Source organism: Balaenoptera ricei, chromosome 15 (assembly GCF_028023285.1).
Source record: "Balaenoptera ricei isolate mBalRic1 chromosome 15, mBalRic1.hap2, whole genome shotgun sequence".
NCBI classification, from domain to species: Eukaryota; Metazoa; Chordata; class Mammalia; order Artiodactyla; family Balaenopteridae; genus Balaenoptera; species Balaenoptera ricei.
The window spans coordinates 30,438,001-30,456,880 of NC_082653.1; the positions used below are offsets into that span (position 1 = coordinate 30,438,001).

Here is an 18,880-nt window from a genome sequence, read left to right on the forward strand (position 1 = left end):
TAGATATAACTTCCTTGCTGCCTCAGATTATATCACTTTCACAGCTTTCATTTGGAGTTCTCAGATTGTCAGGGTCCTGGACCCTAAGCATGTTGCTTAAGGTTTGTGGGCAGACTGAGTGGGGTGGAAGATGGCAGGGAGAACAACAGTGAGACAGCTGCTGCCCTGGTCCAGGTAAGAACAGAAGAAGGCTGGATTCATGACAGTAGCATTGGAGTGGTGAGGAGGGGACTGATTGAAGAACTATTTCAGAGGCAGAATTCATAGGACCTGACAATCTCCTTCGAGGGCATGAATTGTCCTTCTTTGCTTAACTTGGTTTCCTCCACATGAGGGAAGTGTAATTCCAAAGAGATTTTCTGTCATATTCCTTGCTAAAGGAAATAAAAATTTACATTTTAGGGACTTCCCTGGTGGCGCAGTGGTTAAGAATCCGCCTGCCAATTCAGGGGACATGGGTTCGAGCCCTGGTCTGGGAAGATCCCACATGCTGTGGAGCCACTAAGCCCGTGTGCCACAACTACTGAGCTGTGCTCTAGAGCCCACTAGCCACAACTACTGGGCCCATGTGCCACAACTACTGAAGCCAACGCGCCTAGAGCCCATGCTCCACAACAAAGAAAAGCCATCGCAATGAGAAGCCCGCGCACTACACTGAAGAGTAGCCCCCGCTCACCGCAACTAGAGAAAGCCCGCACACAGCAACGAAGACCCAACCCAGCCAAAAATTTTTTAAAAAATTTACATTTTAATTCTAGCATAGGCTACTTAATGAATGAATAATGCAGTCCCCTTCCTTTCTGCTCAGAGAAACTAAGAACCTATCTACGTTGGCTCACCAGTTAAGTGAAGCAATCGATACATTTCTTTTTTGTTTTGTTGTTGCCTAAGAGGATTTCTGTCACTTGCAACCAAGGATCCTAACTGAAGATCACACATACACAAACTTCTGCATACAATTTTAGGTATTCACCCATCTCCTTCCTCCCCCCCCGCCCCCGACCCTGCCAAGCTCTTGGGCTCCAAGACCTTCAGATTTATTTATCTAACTATTTACTATTTATTTATTGGCTTGCGGGATCTTAGTTCCCTGACCAGGGACTGAACCCGGGCCTTCGGCAGTGAAAGAACAGAGTCCTAACCACTGGACAGCCAGGGAATTCCCCAAGACCTTCAGATTTAGAGTGAGGTCTATCTAAAGTGAATACTCATTTATTTCCAATACTCCATGCTTAATAACTCTGTAGCTGAAGCTTTCAACAGTCAGGAGGTCGGCTTTGCTGAGGGGAACCTCTTCTGCCCCTCCACCTCCCTGAAGATTCACCATGACTTCATGAATTAGGAAGACAAATGACATAGAGGGAAGGCAACCACTTCCTGATGTAACCCACCACTTCTCAGGTCAACTCCAAGGAGCCTCGCAAATCACATGGTAGAAAGGGATCACATGGTAGAATGGGAAACTTCAGGACCTGCCTTAGGACACAGTGAGGCCTTTTGGCCTATGCAATACTCCCACTACGGTAAAGTCGTTGAGCAACAGGATTTTTTCCCCCACGAGGACAAATTCTGGGGTCTAAAAAAAAAAAATCATCCAGATTATTAGAGGTCTTTAACATTAACAAAAATAACTCATCCAGGCATTGACAGCCCTCCAGACTTCCGATGACACTCCTCTGACGGGAGTTGCCTCACCAGGAGTAGAGCTGGCCCTGAATCTGCCCTTACTGTTAACCTTCGGTTGCTGAGTCCATGAAGGAGGGAGACAGCTGAATTGCCCAGTGCGGGTGTCAGCAGTGGGTCAAGGCCTATCGCACAGGTGGGTCTGCTGGGGCACTTTCTGCTCTTTGCTGTGTTGGGGATGAAAAGATGTGGCTGAGAAGGGATGATGGACTTAAAGGACTGGAGGGATGAGGTAATAAGGGGGTCGAAATACTGAAGTCGCAAATCTGGGAGATGGGGGAAAAGACCGGGCTAGATTTAGGCTATGCCAAGTTTAAGATCACAGTCAAGTAGATCAGAGCTGGCAAGCAAGGAGGAGCTAAGGAAGCGAGGCTGAAGGTGAGGTCAGGATAAAGTCCCAGGTTTGGGGGCCCTTGTCCAGAAGGAAACAGTTTCCAGAGACAGCTTTAGAGTGCCCGCGGTTAAGGCGAATCGTCCAGAGCCTAGGCAGTTCATCACCAGCCTCGAGGTAGCTACGCTGGGCTTCTTTGCTTCCTCGGTGTCCCTGTCCCAGAGAGGGGCGAAAGCAGGGGTGGGGCAGGTGGCTGGAACGGTCTCTTCTGGCCTTGAGGAGAGCGTCTCTTTGCGGGAGGGACTGGTCCCGGCGTACGCAACCTCCAGCGTTGGGAAGACCCCAGCAAATCCGACGCAGGAGGGCCGAGCCCTTCTCCTCCCTTCTAGCGCCCGGGGCCCCAGGCTGCTCAAACGGAAAAGGGCGCTGTGCTCCCGGTGATCTGAGCAAGGATTCTGTGCGCCCAGCGCAGCCTTCCCGCCCCTGAAGTGCCCAGACTGCAGCTGCCGCCGCCACCGGAGCGCGCAGCACGCAACAAAATCCACAGCCGGCCTTCCTGGGACCCCCGGCCGGAAACCGGGCCACCCCCTTCCGCCGCCAGGCGGAAGTAGAGGGGCTTCCGCTGAGCCTGCCAGGTACTTGTGGCTCACAATGGCGGCCTCCTTGTCCGGGAAGAAGATCGTGTTTGTCACGGGGAACGCCAAGAAGCTGGAGGAGGTGACGGGAGGGGTGGGAAGCCGAGCAGGAGGCGGTTGGGGGGTAGCGTGTGGCAAGGTTGGCTGGGGAGAAGGCGGAGAAGTGGCTTCCAGGCGGAGGGAAGCACGCTGGTGGGGAAACAGAGTCCGACCCGGAGGGATGGGTTGGATCGGGAAGGGGATGGGCCGCGCGGAGTGGACCGGCACATGTGCGGAGTGGGGGCGACCCGGGGTTGGACTCGATAGAATGAGGGCCTTGACAAATCCGGGCACGGGGCTTGTGAGCTTAGGGGCATCGGGAGCTGAAGGAGTGGTGGGGTCCTTAACACTTGTCCCAAAGGTCACCTCTTAAGCTAGGTCCCAAACCGGGACCCTGACACCCCTCTGGAGCTGATCCAGACCCCGCTGCTGGCCTGGGGTTGGCAGGGGCCGGACAGGGTGTGGGGCCAGGCATCCAAACTGAGTTCCACACCCCACCACGGTCCAGAAATGTGGTCCTCAGCCTCTCCCAGCCTCTTTCCGCCATCTGTGAAATGGCCATTATGCAGGAGGTCTGCTTCACAGCGCAATGGAGAGGAGGAGTGAAGGAGGCAGTGGATCCAAAGTTCCTGCCTACAGGGACTTTGTGGCCAGCTCTGAGAATTCTGGGGGTTGATGGAACCGCTTTGGTTGCAAATAGTAGAGAGACACAGGGAGCTCATGTAAACAACCAGGTGACAATGGTGGGAATACAATGGTATGCTGTCCCACAGGGCTTGAGGAGTCTTTCTTAGGAGTCCCTATCGAGGGGTTTATTTGTCCTTCTAGTTGTCTCTGGATGCTCATCCCTTTTCCTTTTGAGGTCTTTCTGCATTTTTCCCTTCTGTTGGAGGAGGCAGTAAGGCTTCTGCCAGACATCAGCTCTGATTGGCCTTGCTTGGATCAAAGGTTTGCCCTTACTTAGTCAGCCATGGTCAAGGAGGTGGGTCATGTGTGGGGAATCAGGATGACACCTACTAGATGTCTGAGGCAGACCAATGGGGTGCAGTCATTAGGGTCATTTGTCTACAACATAGGGACCAATGACACTTGCATGCTGTTACAGGGTGGCCTCAGAAGTCAGAGCCCTGTGCTGATAAAAGGTTTGTGATCTTGAGGCCAGACCAGACAAGCAGACAGGCAGTGCCACACTGAACAGAGCCCCATGCAAGATGGTGGGTGCCAGCTCCCAAGGCCATCTCTACCTCTGGTTGAGAATGTGGCCCTCCCACATTTAAAGAAGAGGGAGGGAATTCCCTGGAAGTCCAGTGGTTAGGATTCGAGCTTTCACTGCCGGGGCCCGAGTTCGATCCCTGGTTGGGAAACTAAGATCCTGTAAGCCATGTGGCACGGCCCCCCAAAAAAAGGAGAAAAAAAAAGAAGATGCTGGAGTGGCCAGAGGAGGCTCACTGGAGAAAATAGACTTGAAGTTGGCCTAAAATAGGGAGTTTTAACTCTTCATCTCATGGTACCCCATTGGCAGAGTGACGAAGCCTCTGGACCCTTTCTCAGGAAAATATTTTTAAATGTACAAAATAAAATACATAGGATTACAAAGGAAATCAAGTCTACTGATTTACAATTCTCAAAATATTATAAATATTTGTGATCCAGTTACATATGCTTTATTAATGCGTACCGAGCTGATCTCCCTGTGCTATGCCGCTGCTTCCCACTAGCTATTTTACATTTGGTAGTGTGTATATGTCGATGCTTCTGTCACTTCGCCCCAGCTTCTCCCTCCCCCGCTGCCGTGTCCTCAAGTCCATTCTGTATGTCTGTGTCTTTATTCCTGCCCTGCCACTAGGTTCATCGGTACCATTTTTTTTTTAGATTCCATATATATGCATTAGCATATGGTATTTGTTTTTCTCTTTCTTTACTTTTTTTCTTTACTTCACTCTGTATGACAGACTCTAGGTCCATCCACCTCACTACAAATCACTATTTCGTTTCTTTTTATGGCTGAGTAATATTCCATTGTATATATGTGCCACATCTTCTTTATCCATTCATCTGTCAATGGACATTTAGTTTGCTTCCATGTCCTGCCTATTGTAAATAGTGCTGCAGTGAAGATTGTGGTGCATGTCTCTTTTTGAATTATGGTTTTCTCAGGGTATATGCCCAGTAGTGGGGTTTGCTGGGTCATATGGTAGTTCTATTTTTAGTTTTTTAAGGAACCTCCATACTGCTCTCCATAGTGGTTGTATCAATTTACATTCCCACCAACAGTGCAGGAGGGTTCCCTTTTTACCACACCCTCTCCAGCATTTATCGTTTCTAGATTTTTTGATAATGGCCATTCTGACCGGTGTGAGGTGATACCTCATTGTGGTTTTGATTTGCATTTCTCTAATAGTGATGTTGAGCATCTTTTCATGTGCCTCTTGGCCATCTGTATGTCTTCTTTGGTGAAATGTCTATTTAGGTCTTCTGCCCATTTTTTAATTGGGTTGTTTCTTTTTGTTTTAAATTTATTTTATTTTATTTTATTTTATTTTTATTTTTGGCTGCGTTGGGTCTTCGTTGCTGTGTGCGGGCTTTTCTCTGGTTGCGGTGAGCGGGGACTACTCTTCGTTGCGGCGCGCAGGCTTCTCATTGCAGTGGCTTCTCTTGTTGTGGAGCATGGGCTCTAGGCGCGTGGGCTTCAGTAGCTGTGGCATGGGGACTCAGTAGTTGTAGCTTGCGGGCTCTAGCGCGCAGGCTCAGTAGCTCGGTATTTGTGGCGCACAGGCTTAGTTGCTCCGCGGCATGCGGGATCTTCCCAGACCAGGGCTCAAACCTGTGTCCCCTGCATTGGCAGGTGGATTCTTAACCACTGTGCCACCAGAGAAGCCCGGGTTGTTTCTTTTTTTGATATTGAGCTCCATGAGCTGTTTGTATATTTTGGAGATTAATCCTTTGCTCGTTGTTTCATTTGCAAATATTTTATCCCATTCTGAGGGTTGTCTTTTCGTCTTGTTTATGGTTTCCTTTGCTGTGCAAAAGCTTTTAAGTTTAATTAGGTCCCATTTGTTTAGTTTTGTTTGTATTTTCATTACTCTAAGAGGTGGGTCAAAAAACATCTTGCTGTGGTTTATGTCAAAGAGTGTTTTTCCTATGGTTTCCTCTAAGAGTTTTATAGTGTCTGTTTTTACATTTAGGTCTTTAATACATTTGGAGTTTATTTTTGTGTGTGGTGTTAGGTGGTGTTCTAATTTCATTGTTTTACATGTAGCTGTCCAGTTTTCCCAGCACCACTTACTGAAGAGGCTGTCTTTTCTCCATTGTATTTTCTTGCCTCCTTTGTCATAAATTAGGTGACCATATGTGCATGGGTTTATCTCTGTGCTTTCTATCCTGCACCTTGATCTGTATTTCTGTTTTTGTGCCAGTACCAACCTGTCTTGATTACTGTAGCTTTGTAGTATAGTTTGAAGTCAGGGAGCCTGATTCCTCCAGCTCCGTTTTTCTTTCTCCGTATTGCTTTGGCTGTTTGGGATCTTTTGTGTTTCCATTACAAATTGTAAAATTTTTTGTTCTAATTCTGTGTAGAATGCCATTGGTAGTTTGATAGGGATTGCATTGAATCTGTAGATTGCTTTGGGTAGTATAGTCATTTTCATAATATTGATTCTTCCAATCCAAAAACATGGTATATTTCTCCATCTGTTTATGTCATCTTTGATTTCTTTCATCAGTGTTTTATAGTTTTCCAAGTATAAGTCTTACGCCTCCTTAGATAGGTTTATTCCTAGGTATTTTATTCTTTTTGTTGCAGTGGTAAATGGGATTGTTTCCTTAATTTCTCTTTCTGATTTTTCGTTGTTAGTGTATAGGAATGCCAGAGATTTCTGTGCATTAATTTTGTATCCTGCAACCTTACCAAATTCGTTGATTAGTTCTAGTAGTTTTCTGGTGGCATCTTTAGGATTTTCTATGTATAGTATCATGTCATCTGCAAACAGTGACAGTTTTACTTCTTTTCCAATTTGTATACCTTTTATTTCTTTTTCTTCTCTGATTGCCATGGCTAGGACTTCGAAAACTATGTTGAATAAGAGTGGCGAGAGAGGACATCCTTGTCTTGTTCCTGATCTTAGAGGAAATGCTTTCAGTTTTTCACCATTGAGTATGTTTGCTGTGGGTTTGTCATATATGACCTTTATTATGTTGAGGTAGGTTCCCTCTATGCCCATTTTCTGGAGCGTTTTTATTGGAAAATGGTGTTGAATTTTTTCAAAACCTTTTTCTGCATCTATTGAGATGATCACATGGTTTTTATTCCTTAATTTGTTAATATGGTGTATCACATTGATTGATTTGCATATATTGAAGAATCCTTGCATCTGATGTATGATCCTTTTAATATGTTGTTGGTTTCTGTTTGCTAGTATTTTGTTTAGGATTTTTGCATCTATGTTCATCAGTGATATTGGACTATAATTTTCTTTTTTTGTGATATCTTTTTCTGGTTTTGGTATCAGGGTGATGGTGGCTTCATAGAACGAATTTGGGAGTGTTCCTCCCTCTGCAGTTTTTTGGAAGAGTTTGAGAAGGATCGGTGTTAGCTCTTCTCTAAATGTTTGATAGAATTCGCCTGTGAAGCCATCTGGTCCTGGACTTTTGTTTGTTGGAAGATTTTTTTTACATAAAAATTTATTTATTTTTATTTATTTATGTTTGGCTGCGTTGGGTCTTCATTGCTGCGCGTGGACTTCCTCTAGTTGCGGCAAGCCAGGGCTACTCTTCGTTGTGGTGCACAGGCTTCTCATTGCGGTGGCTTCCCTTGTTATGGAGCATGGGCTCTCGGCAGGCGGGTTTCAGTAGTTGCGGCACATGGGCTCAGTAGTTGTGGCTCGTGGACTCTAGAGCACAGGCTCAGTAGGTGCGGCACATGGGGTTAGTTGCTCCGTGGCATATGGGGTCTTCTCGGACCAGGGATCGAACCTGTGTCCCCTGCATTGGCAGGCAGATTTTTAACCAATGCGCCACCAGGGAAGTCCTGTTGGAAGATTTTTAATTACAGTTTCAATTTCATTACTTGTGATAGGTCTGTTTATATTTTCTAATTCTTCCTGGCTCAGTCTTGGAAAATTGTACATTTCCAAGAATTTGTCCATTTCCTCATGGGTGTCCATTTTATTGGCATATAGTTGTCTGTGGTAGTCTCTTATAATCCTTTGTATTTCTGCAGTGTCAGTTGTGATTTCTCCTTTTTCATTTCTTATTTTATTTTATTTATTTATTTATTTATTTATTTTAAACATCTTTATTGAAGTATAATTGCCTTACAATGGTGTGTTAACTTCTGCTTTATAAATTTCTAATTTTATTGATTTGCGTCCTCTCCCTTTTTTTCTTGATGAGTCTGGCTAAGGGTTTATCAATTTTGTTTATCTTCTCAAAGAACCAACTTTTAGTTTTATTGATTTTTGCTGTTATTTTCATTTCTGTTTCATTTATTTCTGCTCTGATCTTTATGATTTCTTTCCTTCTACTGACTTTGGGTTTTCTTTGTGCTTCTTTCTCTAGTTGCTTTAGGTGTAGGGTTAGATTATTTATTTGAGATTTTTCTTGTTTCTTGAGGTGAGATTGAATTGCTGTAAACTTCCCTCTTAGAACAGCTTTTGCTGCATCCCATAGGTTTTGAGTCGTCGTGTTTTTGTTGTCATTTGTTTCTATGTATTCTTTTATTTCTTTGATTTCTCTAGTGATCTCTTTGTTACTTAGTAGTGCACTGTTTAGCCTCCATGTATTTGTGTTTTTTACAGTTTTTTTCCTGTAATTGATTTCCACTCTCGTAGCAGTGTGGTCAGAAAAGATGCTTAATACGATTTCAATTTTCTTAAATTTTCCGAGGCTTGATTTGTGACCCAAGATGTGATCTGTCTTGGAGAATGTTCCGTGTGCACTTGAGAAGGAAGTGTACTCTGCCCCTTTCGGGTAGAATATTCTGTAAATATCAATTAAATCTGTCTGGTCTATTGTGTCATCTAAAGCTTGTGTTTCCTTATTTATTTTCTGTTTGGATGATCTGTCCATTGGGGTAAGTGAGGTGTTCAAGTCCCCTACTATTATTGTGATACTGTCGATTTCCCCTTTCATGGTTGTTAGCATTTGCCTTATGTATTGAGGTGCTCCTATGTTGGGTGCATAAACGATTATAATTGTTATATCTTCTTCTTGGATTGATCCCTTGATCATTATGTACTGTCCTTCCTTATCTCTTGTAACAGTCTTTATTTTAAAGTCTATTTTTAAATAAATTTATTTATTTTATTTATTTATTTTTGGCTGTGTTGGGTCTTCGTTGCTGTGCATGGGCTTTCTCTAGTTGCGGCAAGCAGGGGTTACTGTTTGTTGTGGTGTGCAGGCTTCTTATTGAGGTGGCTTCTCTTGTTGCAGAACACAGGCTCTAGGCACGCAGGCTTCAGTTGTTGTGGTACACGGGCTCAGTAGTTGTGGCTCACGGGCTCTAGAGCGCAGGCTCACTAGTTGTGGTGCATGGACTTAGTCGCTCCACAGCATGTGGGATCTTCCTGGACCAGGGATCGAACCTGTGTCCCCTGCAATGGCAGACAGATTCTTAACCACTGCACCACCAGGGAAGCCCTAAAGTCTATTTTATCTGATATGAGTACTGCTACTCCAACATTCTTTTGATTTCCATTTGCATGGAATATATTTTTCCATCCCTTCACTTTTAGTCTGTATGTGTCCCTAGGTCTGAAGTGGGTCTCTTGTAGACAGCATATGTACGGGTCTTGTTTTTGTATCCATTCAGCCAGTCTGTGTCTTTTGGTTGGGGCATTTAATCCATTTACATTCAAGGTTGTTATCAATATGTATGTTCCTATTACCATTTTCTTAATTGTTTGGGTTTGTTTTTGTGGGTCTTTTTCTTCTCTTGTGTTTCCTGCCTAGAGAAGTTTTTTTAGCATTTGTTGTAAAGCTGGTTTTGTGGTGCTGAATTCTCTTACCTTTTGCTTGTCTGAAAAGCTTTTGATTTCTCTGTTGACTCTGAATGAGATCCTTGCTGGGTAGAGTAATCTTGGTTGTAGTTTTTTCTCTTTTATCATTTTAAGTATATCCTGCCACTCCCTTCTGGCCTGCAGAGTTTCTGCTGAAAAATCAGTTGATAATGTTATGGGGATTCCTTTGTATGTTATTTTTTGCTTTTCCCTTGCTGCTTTTAATATTTTTTCTTTGAACTTAATTTTTGTTAGTTTGATTAATATGTGTCTTGGTGTGCTTCTCCTAGGGTTTAACCTGTATGGGACTCTCTGCGCTTCCTGGACTTAGGTGGCTATTTCCTTTCCCATGTTAGGGAAGTTTTCCACTATAATCTCTTCAAATATTTTCTCAGACCCTTTCTTTTTCTCTTCTTATTTGGGACCCCTATAATTCGAACGTTGGTGTGTTTAGTATTGTCCCAGAGGTCTCTGAGATTGTCTTCGATTCTTTTCATTGTTTTTTCTTTATTCTGCTCCTTGGCAGTTATTTCCACCATTCTGTCTTCCATCTCACTTATATTTGTTCTTCTGCCTCAGTTATCCTATTATTGATTCTTTCTAGTGTATGTTTCATTTTCAGTTATTGTGTTTTCATCTCTGTTTGTCCTTCAGTTCTTCTAGAACTTTGTTAAACATTTCTTGTATTTTCTCAGTCTGTGCCTCCATTCTACTTCTGAGATTCTGGATCATCTTTACCACCATTACTCTGAATTCTTTTTCAGGTAGATTGCCTATTTCCTCTTCATTTATTTGGTCTTATAGGTTTTTACCATGCTCCTTCATCTGTGACATACTTTCTTACCCTCTCATTTTTTCTGATGGGTGGGATTGTGTTCCTGTTTAACTGGTTGTTTGGCCTGAGGCTTCCAACACTGGTTTGTAGGCTGTTGGGTAGAGCTGGGTCTTGGTGCCGAGATGAGGACCTCCGGGAGACCTCATTCCAATGAATATTCCCTGGGGTCTGAGGTTCTCCTGTTAGTCCAGTGGTTCAGACTCAGAGCTCCCATTACAGGAGCCGTTCACTTGGGGGTTCTTCCCGTCTCCTTGGGCGTCAAGGTCCCCCACCAGCATCTGGCAGGCGCCCGAGTTGTAGGGAGACACAAACTCTGCGTCTTCCCATGCCGCCATCTTGACTCTGCCCCTTGTAAATGATATTTTGAGATATCTGCTACAACTGTAATGGGATATGACAGCATCTGTGATTTTAATAGGTTTAAATATCACAGGAGATGCTAGTGCTATTTGTGTTTGTTTTCTATATTCACTATTGAAAGGGATGCTAAATTTCAGGTAGGGGTTAGTGAAAATAAAGCAGTTTTTTTTTTTTTCTAATCCAAGTTCACAGACCTCCTGAATTCTGGGTAACCCCTGATAGAAAATTCCTGGCCCAAAGGATAGGTTTTGGGAGCATTGAGAAGGGAAGAGGGTGTTCTAGGTGGGTGGTTAGCATGAACAGAGACCTGAAGTAGGAGGGAGGGATCGGAGAGTAAGCAGATGGGGGAGCTGACCTGCTGGGGTGGGACCCTGAAGGCTGAGGTGAGGCTCGTGGGCCTGACTTGGTAAGCTTTAGGGGACTGACAGGAGAGTTACCTGATGAGAAAGGTGGGTGACAGCTTTTGTAGTAATGGGGAATAGTTAAACAAATGGTGATAAATGTTCTTTCATTTTGGAACAGGTCATTCAGATTCTAGGAGATAAGTTTCCATGCACTTTGGTGGCACAGAAGATTGACCGTATGTCTCTGTTTAGTTCTATTTTTAAAAGATGATTCAATTTCTCTCTCTGTGACCTGACTGTGTGTCTGTTTCTCTGATAAGTGCCAGAGTACCAAGGAGAGCCTGATGAGATTTCCATTCGGAAGTGTCAGGAGGCAGCTCGCCAGGTGCTTGCTTCACACATGTCCTGTGCTTGCGCCTCTTGTCCTGGTGGCTCCTGGGGTCTGTGCCTGCTGGGGATGGGTAAAGAATATGGTGGGCCAGTTTATAATGACTTGAAGGACCTTTCCAGGCTTAGCTAGGCTGGAGTCAGTTAATGTTGGCTCTGGAATACTGCCTTCCTTTCTCAGCCTTGACTGCATAGTATCCCCCTAGATGACCACACACACATATAATTCACTCTTCCCAATTATCAGGTACATACATTCCACCCCTGCATTCTCCCCACATACATCCAACCTGCACTCACACATCTCTGTGGAACTGAAAAAGAGTGCTTTGTAAACAGTCAGGCTGCTTGAGTATGAATCCCAGCTCTCCTGTCACTGTACCTGGAGCAAACTTTACAAGCTGCCAAGGCTTTGATGTCCCTACCTTTAAAATGAAGATAAGAGATTAGTCAACGGCTGTTACCCAGAGCAGATGGACCTCTATCTGATGCTGCTCTTGCACATCCCAGCTAGCTGTGGGTATGGCCTTGGCCTGGGTGGCCGGGGAATTCAGGGTGGAGATGGGGCCTGCTGCTGGGCACAGGTCTCAGAGCTGCATGTCCTTGTGCTGCAGGTGCAGGGCCCTGTACTGGTGGAGGACACCTGTCTGTGCTTCAACGCCCTTGGGGGCCTCCCTGGCCCCTACATGTGAGTGCTCCCCCACCCTTTTGCAGGGCCCTGGCCACAAAACCACTTGAACTTTGAAATGATTGGTTACTTGATACTGCGGGTCATTCACTATCTTGGCATCAACACCAGTATGTCAGATTGTCTTGAGGGAGGATTAGGGATGGGGAAGAGGCATACCTTTCTTTTGTAAAGTGAGAGAATGTGATTGTGTAAGTTGAGATGGGCAAGGGGAACTCACCCATTGGAGAGGTACATTCGTGGGCAGATCAGTTTCAGGAAAGAGGAAATAAGTTGAGATCTGCAGATGGATTTCCTTAAAGCTATCCAGTACCCTGGACCCCCTCAGAAGGTCTTTGTGTATCTCTAGGGTACAAATACCCCAATTTGTTAGGTCTTGGATATGTATACAGTTGACCCTTGAACAACTCGGGGGGGTTAACCTGCGTTTAACTTACAGTTGGCCTTCCATATCAGTGGATTCAACTGTATATTACTGTAGTATTTACTACTGAAAAATATCCATGTATAAGTGAACATACGCAGTTCAAACTCATGTTGTTCAAGGGTTAACTGTATCTTTAACTTTTGGATTGCTAATTTGTTTGCCAAGGCAGTAGCACCGCTACACGCTTATAGTGTACATTGCTCCATATTCTTACCAGCACTGTTTTATGACTTTTCAGTATTTTGTAATGGTGGGAGTGGGAAATGTTACCACATGCAATTTTAATTTGCATTTCCCTAATTACCAGTGAGATTGAGGGCTTCACTGGTTTATCGATTCTTCTGTGGATTGCCTCTTTGTCTCCATTTCCTTTGTCCTATTGGATTATTTCTCTTCATTTTGAGTTGAGACATTCTTTATCTTTTCTCCTTGGCTGTCCCAGGGCTCTAATCCCTGGGGGACGCAGCCCAGAAACAAGGTGGTAAGAACATCCATCTGCTTGTGGTGTCTGACTCACCTTTATTTCTCTTGCAGAAAGTGGTTTCTGGAGAAGTTAAAGCCTGAAGGTATTATCCCCATTTGTCTCTTTCTTTAGACCTGTTTGAAATTAAGAATCTGTGGGTTCTAGGGGAGGAGCTCCAACTAGTAATCAGGAATCTCAGGTTCCATCCCCTTCACGGAGTCTCCATTCACCTCAGTTTCCCCATCTATAATCTACAGCTCACACTCTCCCTATACACCCGGTGCCAGGGAGCACTGAGACTTGGGAGGAGTGGATGGGGTGGGGGTGGGTGGTGAGAGCATTGAGTTTGAGGGACAAAGGGGCTCTAGTTGATTCTGACTCTGAGAGGGACTGGCCCCACTGCTTGCTGTCCTTGCATCAGTGGGGGGCAGGGAGGAGGACACCCTGCTGCTCCTCCTGGTCCCAGCAGCGCATACCCTGAAGCCCACAGTGGTAGAATAAGGAACCCCACGTCCCCATCGCCCAACTTCCTGGGTTATCAGCGCAGGGCCTATTTGGTGATATGTATAACTCCCCTCGCCACCTGGGCCCCTTGAGTGTGAAGAGGGGGCTGGGGCTGGGGCTGGGCAGCATAGAGTGCGCTGAGCCCTCACTGCACCTGCCCGCAGGTCTCCACCAGCTCCTGGCTGGGTTCCAAGACAAGTCGGCCTATGCACTCTGCACGTTTGCGCTCAGCACTGGGGACCCGAGCGAGCCTGTGCGCCTCTTCAGGGGCCGGACCTCGGTGCGTACCCATGCTCGTTCCCCCGCGTGCCGCCAGAGGGCGCTGTGGCTCGCGATGATGCTGCAGGACTATGGTGGGGAGGGCGCGCCCCTGGGTACCACAGCTAGAAGTGCTGTCAATCCCGAAACGTATTTGACTCCTGAGTCTGTTGTTTGGAAACGCACAATGGCTTACAGCTGTTGGGGCCTGGTATACCCAGAGCTCTGCACTGTATGCTCTCCTGAGAAGCAGATGTGGAAACTGAAGGTGACAACTCCTAGAGCTACATCTATAGCCCAGACTTCTCCAAGCTTGAATCTCCTCATCCCACTGCTGAGGCAACAGCTTCCCTTGAACATCTCACAGCCTTTCCAACTTCTTATGTTCATATAGAATCATCTTCCTTCTCCCCCCAACTCATTCCTTTCAGAACTGCCCTTCAGTGCCCCCATGCTTACCTATCAGATCATAGGTTCAGCTGCTTCTCACAGGGTCCAGACCACCCTCTGGGCTGGCCTGCTCCCCCCCCCACCCCAGCCCATCCATCCCCTCCCCGTGGCAGGAGTGTACCTTCAGGCACATCATTTCTCTGCTTTGTCCTTTCTGCTCAGGATAAAATCCAGAGTCCCACCATAGCTCACATAGCCCTATGCCAGTGGCTGCACCAGAGACTGTCCACAGATGTTTTACTTTACCCTCCCTGATTAGATTTTTAATTTTTGTGGTGAAAGAACAGGTGACAGAAATTATCATCTTCATTTTTAAGTGTACAGTACAATAGTGTACACTGTTGTGCACCAGATCTCTAGATCTTTCTCATCTTGCAGAATTGAAACTATACCCATTGAATAACGACTCCACCTTCCCCTCCTCTCTGCAGCACCTGGCAACCACCATTCTACTTTCTGTTGCTAAGAGTTCAGCTACCTCAGATACATCATATAAGTGGAATCCTGCAGTGTTTGTTTTTTTGTGACTGGCTTATCTCACTTAGCATAATGTCCTCAAGTTTCATCCATGTTGTAGCATGTGACAGGATCTCCTTTTTTAAGGCTGAATAATATTCCATTGTATATATATACCACTTTTTCCTTTATCCGTTTACAGGCATACCTCGTTTTATTGAGCTTCACAGATATTATGTTTTTACAAATTGAAAGTTTGTGGTAATCCTGCATTGTCAGATGATGGTTAGCATTTTTAGCGATGAAGTATTTTTAAATTAAGGTATGTACATTTTTTTTTAGACATAATGCTATTGCACACTTAATAGATTACAACATAGTGTAAACATAATTTTTATATGCAGTAGGAAACCAAAAAATTCATGTGACTTGCTTTATTGCGATAATTGCTTAATTGCAGTGGTCTGGAACTGACCCCGCAATATCTCCGAGGTCTGCCTGTATTCATCGATGAACACTTGCATGGCTTCCACTTTTTGGCTCATAATGCTGCTATGAACGTGGGTGTGCAAATATCTCTTCAAGATCCTGTTTTCATTCTTTTGGATATATATCCAGAAATGGGATTGCTGGATCATATTGCCTGGTTACATTTTTAACAGTTAGTTTTAGTGGTCTGCTACTTTCACAGAAATGTTCTCTCAAAAATCAAAAGTATGAACAACCACAGGCCCAACTTCCTGCACCATGACTGACTAGCAGCTATGCTGCTGACGGGGCCGGATCACTGCCATCCGACCATTCCCTATTGTCTCCCCGGCTTGGGCTGCTGTTTGTACTTTGTTGCTGCCAGCCCCGACTTTAACTGAGGTAGCCTTGTTTCTCCTTGTTCTGTTCTCCCCTGTGCTTTCTAAACCCCAGCCACATTGCCCTTTCAGCAGTGCGTATGCTAAGCCCTTCTCCATCTCTGGACCTCGGCACAGCTGTGTCCTCCACCTAGAATGTTCCTGCCCTAGTCCTTTATGTGGCCAAAGTGTCCCCTCCTCACTGAGGCCTTCCCTGAGCTCCCCATCTTGTTATTCTTGAGCCCAGCTCCCAGTTTGTTGCCTCTAAGACACTTTGCATTTGGTAATCATTAATGTGTTTATTGATGTAATGCTTGTTTTGCTTAAGAGATCCATTCTGTGAAAGCAAGGCTAAGGCTTTCTGTTTTCCTGGTGCCTGCTTGGCTGAGGTGTTCAAAAAACAGTTGTTGCGTGGGTGAAGTTCAGAGTGGTTCAGTAACTGGCCTCAGTCACACAGCTCCCCATTAGCAGAAGCAGAATTTGCCTTTGGTCTGAATGACTTGGAATTTATATGGCTAATCCCCATCCTCTAGTACCTCCTTGTATTTTATAAGTTTTGTTTTTTGTTTTTTTTTTAAACTCCCAAGGTAGCCTGACATCTCATGACACTGGTTGTCTTTGTCACATTTTCCTTTTGGAATTTGCCTCTTACACCCTGTATTTATTGAGCTCATTTTTGTGTTGAACATTGTGCAAAGTAATTTCTATTTTGTTATTTCATTTAATTGTTAGAGCCTCCCTTGTATTTTGAGAAATGCAGTAATAGTAGCAGGCACAGGGCTTGGCTGCAAAGTTCAGGGCCCTCAAACTTCCTATTAGGAGAAAATGTTTTCTGTCAGTCTTTCAAAGTTGATTCTCTTCTTCAGTGAGGTCACAGTTTGTCAAAGCTTCAGAGAGGGAGGCTGGTCCCAGGGGTATCGGTGGGCTGATTAAGCATGTGGTTCCTCCCTGTCTGTGGGCAGTGAGCCGTCCTGCTCTGCATTTTATCTGTGTTCAGCAAACATTTGCTGGCACCATGGACCCCTTGAAATAATATATTTTGAGTAAATAGGGTTTAACCAAATTCATAAACTAACCAAACTCAAGCTGGCTACTGCCCTCCTCATAGTGCATCTCCTCCACACCCAGTGGCACACCTGTCCCCCTTTCCTCTGGCAGGGCCGGATTGTGGTGCCCCGTGGCTGCCGGGATTTTGGCTGGGACCCCTGCTTTCAGCCTGATGGATATGAACAGACGTAAGGAGCCCCAGTTTCTTTCAGGGGTGTGGGGTCGGGATGGCCGTGGTCTGGGTTGGGTCAGTGCCCCGCCCAGGTGCAGGCACGCGGATACAGGCGGGGCAGGCTCTGAGGTGCCGTTCTGGCTGAAGGCAGCTCTGCTGGGGTGGATGCAAGGAATCTGGGTGGCCCGGTCCACAGCTGGGAGGCAGCTGGGCGTAGCTGAAGTCCTGGGCTCTCGGGCTCAGCTCAGCTCAGAGCAGCTTTGTAGCTTCAGTGGCTTCCCCCCTCTGACCTGGGCTTGTCAGATTTGTTGGATGATTATCTGACCCCCATTTAGTCTGGAAAAATGTTAGCACTTGGCCACCACGTTACACCCCCACAGTGCCAGGTGTTTTCAGTATTTCATGCTAGCCCCCGCTTATTTACACGGGACATGTTGGCCATTATTGGAATCGGGCTTGTCAAGCTGGAGGGGGGCCCTTAGGGAGTGTGGCCTGAGGCCTCACAACAGCCAGGCAGGGCTGAGGACAACATGAAGCAGCACTTTGGTGACACAAATGCTCTGTATCTGCGCTGTGCAATCCGGTAGCCATTAGCCACATGTGGCTGCGGAGCATTTGAAATGTGGTTAGAGCAACTGAGGAACAGAATTTATTTTTATTCAGTTGTAATTGGTTTAAATGGCCACAGTGGCTCGTAGCCACCATACTGGACAGCATAGATGTGAAAGTGACAACTGGGTAGGGATTCTCAGCTCACTGGGGGCCTGCCGTGGATGGCAGGCCACTGGCTGGCTGTTCGAGGCTCGCCTGCTGCCCCCTGCCCACACCTGCCCACACCTGCCCGCCCCACAGTGCATTGGAGGCGATTGCTGTGTTTGACTGTCAGGCCCCACTGCTTCCCGTCAACAGATGACAAAGCTGATCAAACATGCAGCTCGTCCCCCTGTCCCCAGCTTCCCTTTGATGACTTTTGGACACACTAGAACAAGTTTAAGATCCTTTCACACTCATTAATATGGGTTTCTACCTACAGGGGAATTTAAGACTCTGATTTAAAAAAAATTAACTCTGGTTGCCAGGAGCTAGTGGCCCCACTACCCTTTCCTGGGGACTCTTTGAGCTTTGGGCTCCAGGATGAGGTGAGGTGTACCTACCCTCCCTGAATCCGGGCTCCCTCTTCTCTGAGCTGCTACTGTTGCCCCTTAGGTATGCAGAGATGCCCAAGGCTGAGAAGAACACCATCTCCCATCGCTTCCAGGCCCTGCTTGAGTTGCAAGAATACTTTGGCAACCTGACTCCTCTTGGAGCTAGTGATGACCACTCTGGCTGAGGATCCGGGGAGGGCTAGCCGGAAACCGCCTCTATCAGGCAGGCACCCGTCCAAGTACTGCCTTCAGGGGTATCACTTCCTGGGGGTGTTACCAGCCGTCAGGAGCAGCTGGCTCTGCCTGGAGAAACTTTGGCCAAAGGACACCATCCTCCTGCCCTCAGGGATTCAGTGGCTTCCTACAGCCTCCAGGCCTTGAATCCGGAAAGGACCTTGGGTGTTAAAACTGGCCTTGGCAGGGTTGAGGGTTTGGGGAAGAACCACACAAACAGCCTTAGATGTTTTTTAAATGCAGCAAGTAAAAATTCGGGAGGGTACTTGCTTCCAAAATAAACTGGGTATATTTGCTTTGAAACCTGCCCCAGGCAGGCGTCTGTCTCCTGAGTCCCCTTTGACACGAGCAGGAAACCTCTCAGGTCGGCGGTGGGGTGAGGGGGGGCAAAAGGGGTTGGGGGGGGTGGCTGGACGAGGGCAGTGCTGTGTCGAGGCTGTTCGTGTGCCCTTGCTAGCTGGAGTATTATATCTTTCTTTTTATCCTTGAAGTCTCTGATCATGGGCTGAACTTTTCCGTGCCACATCCCTGCTGCCTGCCCACCCACCCACTGAGCAATGCCACCACCCAGCTGGCTTCTAT

At 46.2% G+C, this 18,880-nt stretch overlaps 1 protein-coding gene across 2 annotated transcripts; it reads left to right on the forward strand.

Moving 5' to 3' along the window:
• Positions 1-2,489: 2,489 nt before the first annotated feature.
• Positions 2,490-18,601, forward strand: ITPA (inosine triphosphatase). 2 transcript variants are annotated; one of them, XM_059897311.1, is made up of 8 exons: positions 2,490-2,731; positions 11,401-11,458; positions 11,543-11,607; positions 12,224-12,297; positions 13,259-13,290; positions 13,856-13,971; positions 16,809-16,935; positions 18,126-18,601. In XM_059897311.1, exons 1-8 carry the CDS (start codon positions 2,666-2,668, stop codon positions 18,212-18,214), a joined length of 627 nt encoding a protein of 208 aa, XP_059753294.1. In that variant the 5' UTR covers positions 2,490-2,665; the 3' UTR covers positions 18,215-18,601. The 2 variants fall into 2 exon arrangements, with proteins under 2 accessions (XP_059753294.1, XP_059753293.1); XM_059897310.1 differs by having other exon boundaries at positions 2,612-2,731; positions 16,859-16,935.
• Positions 18,602-18,880: the final 279 nt, after the last annotated feature.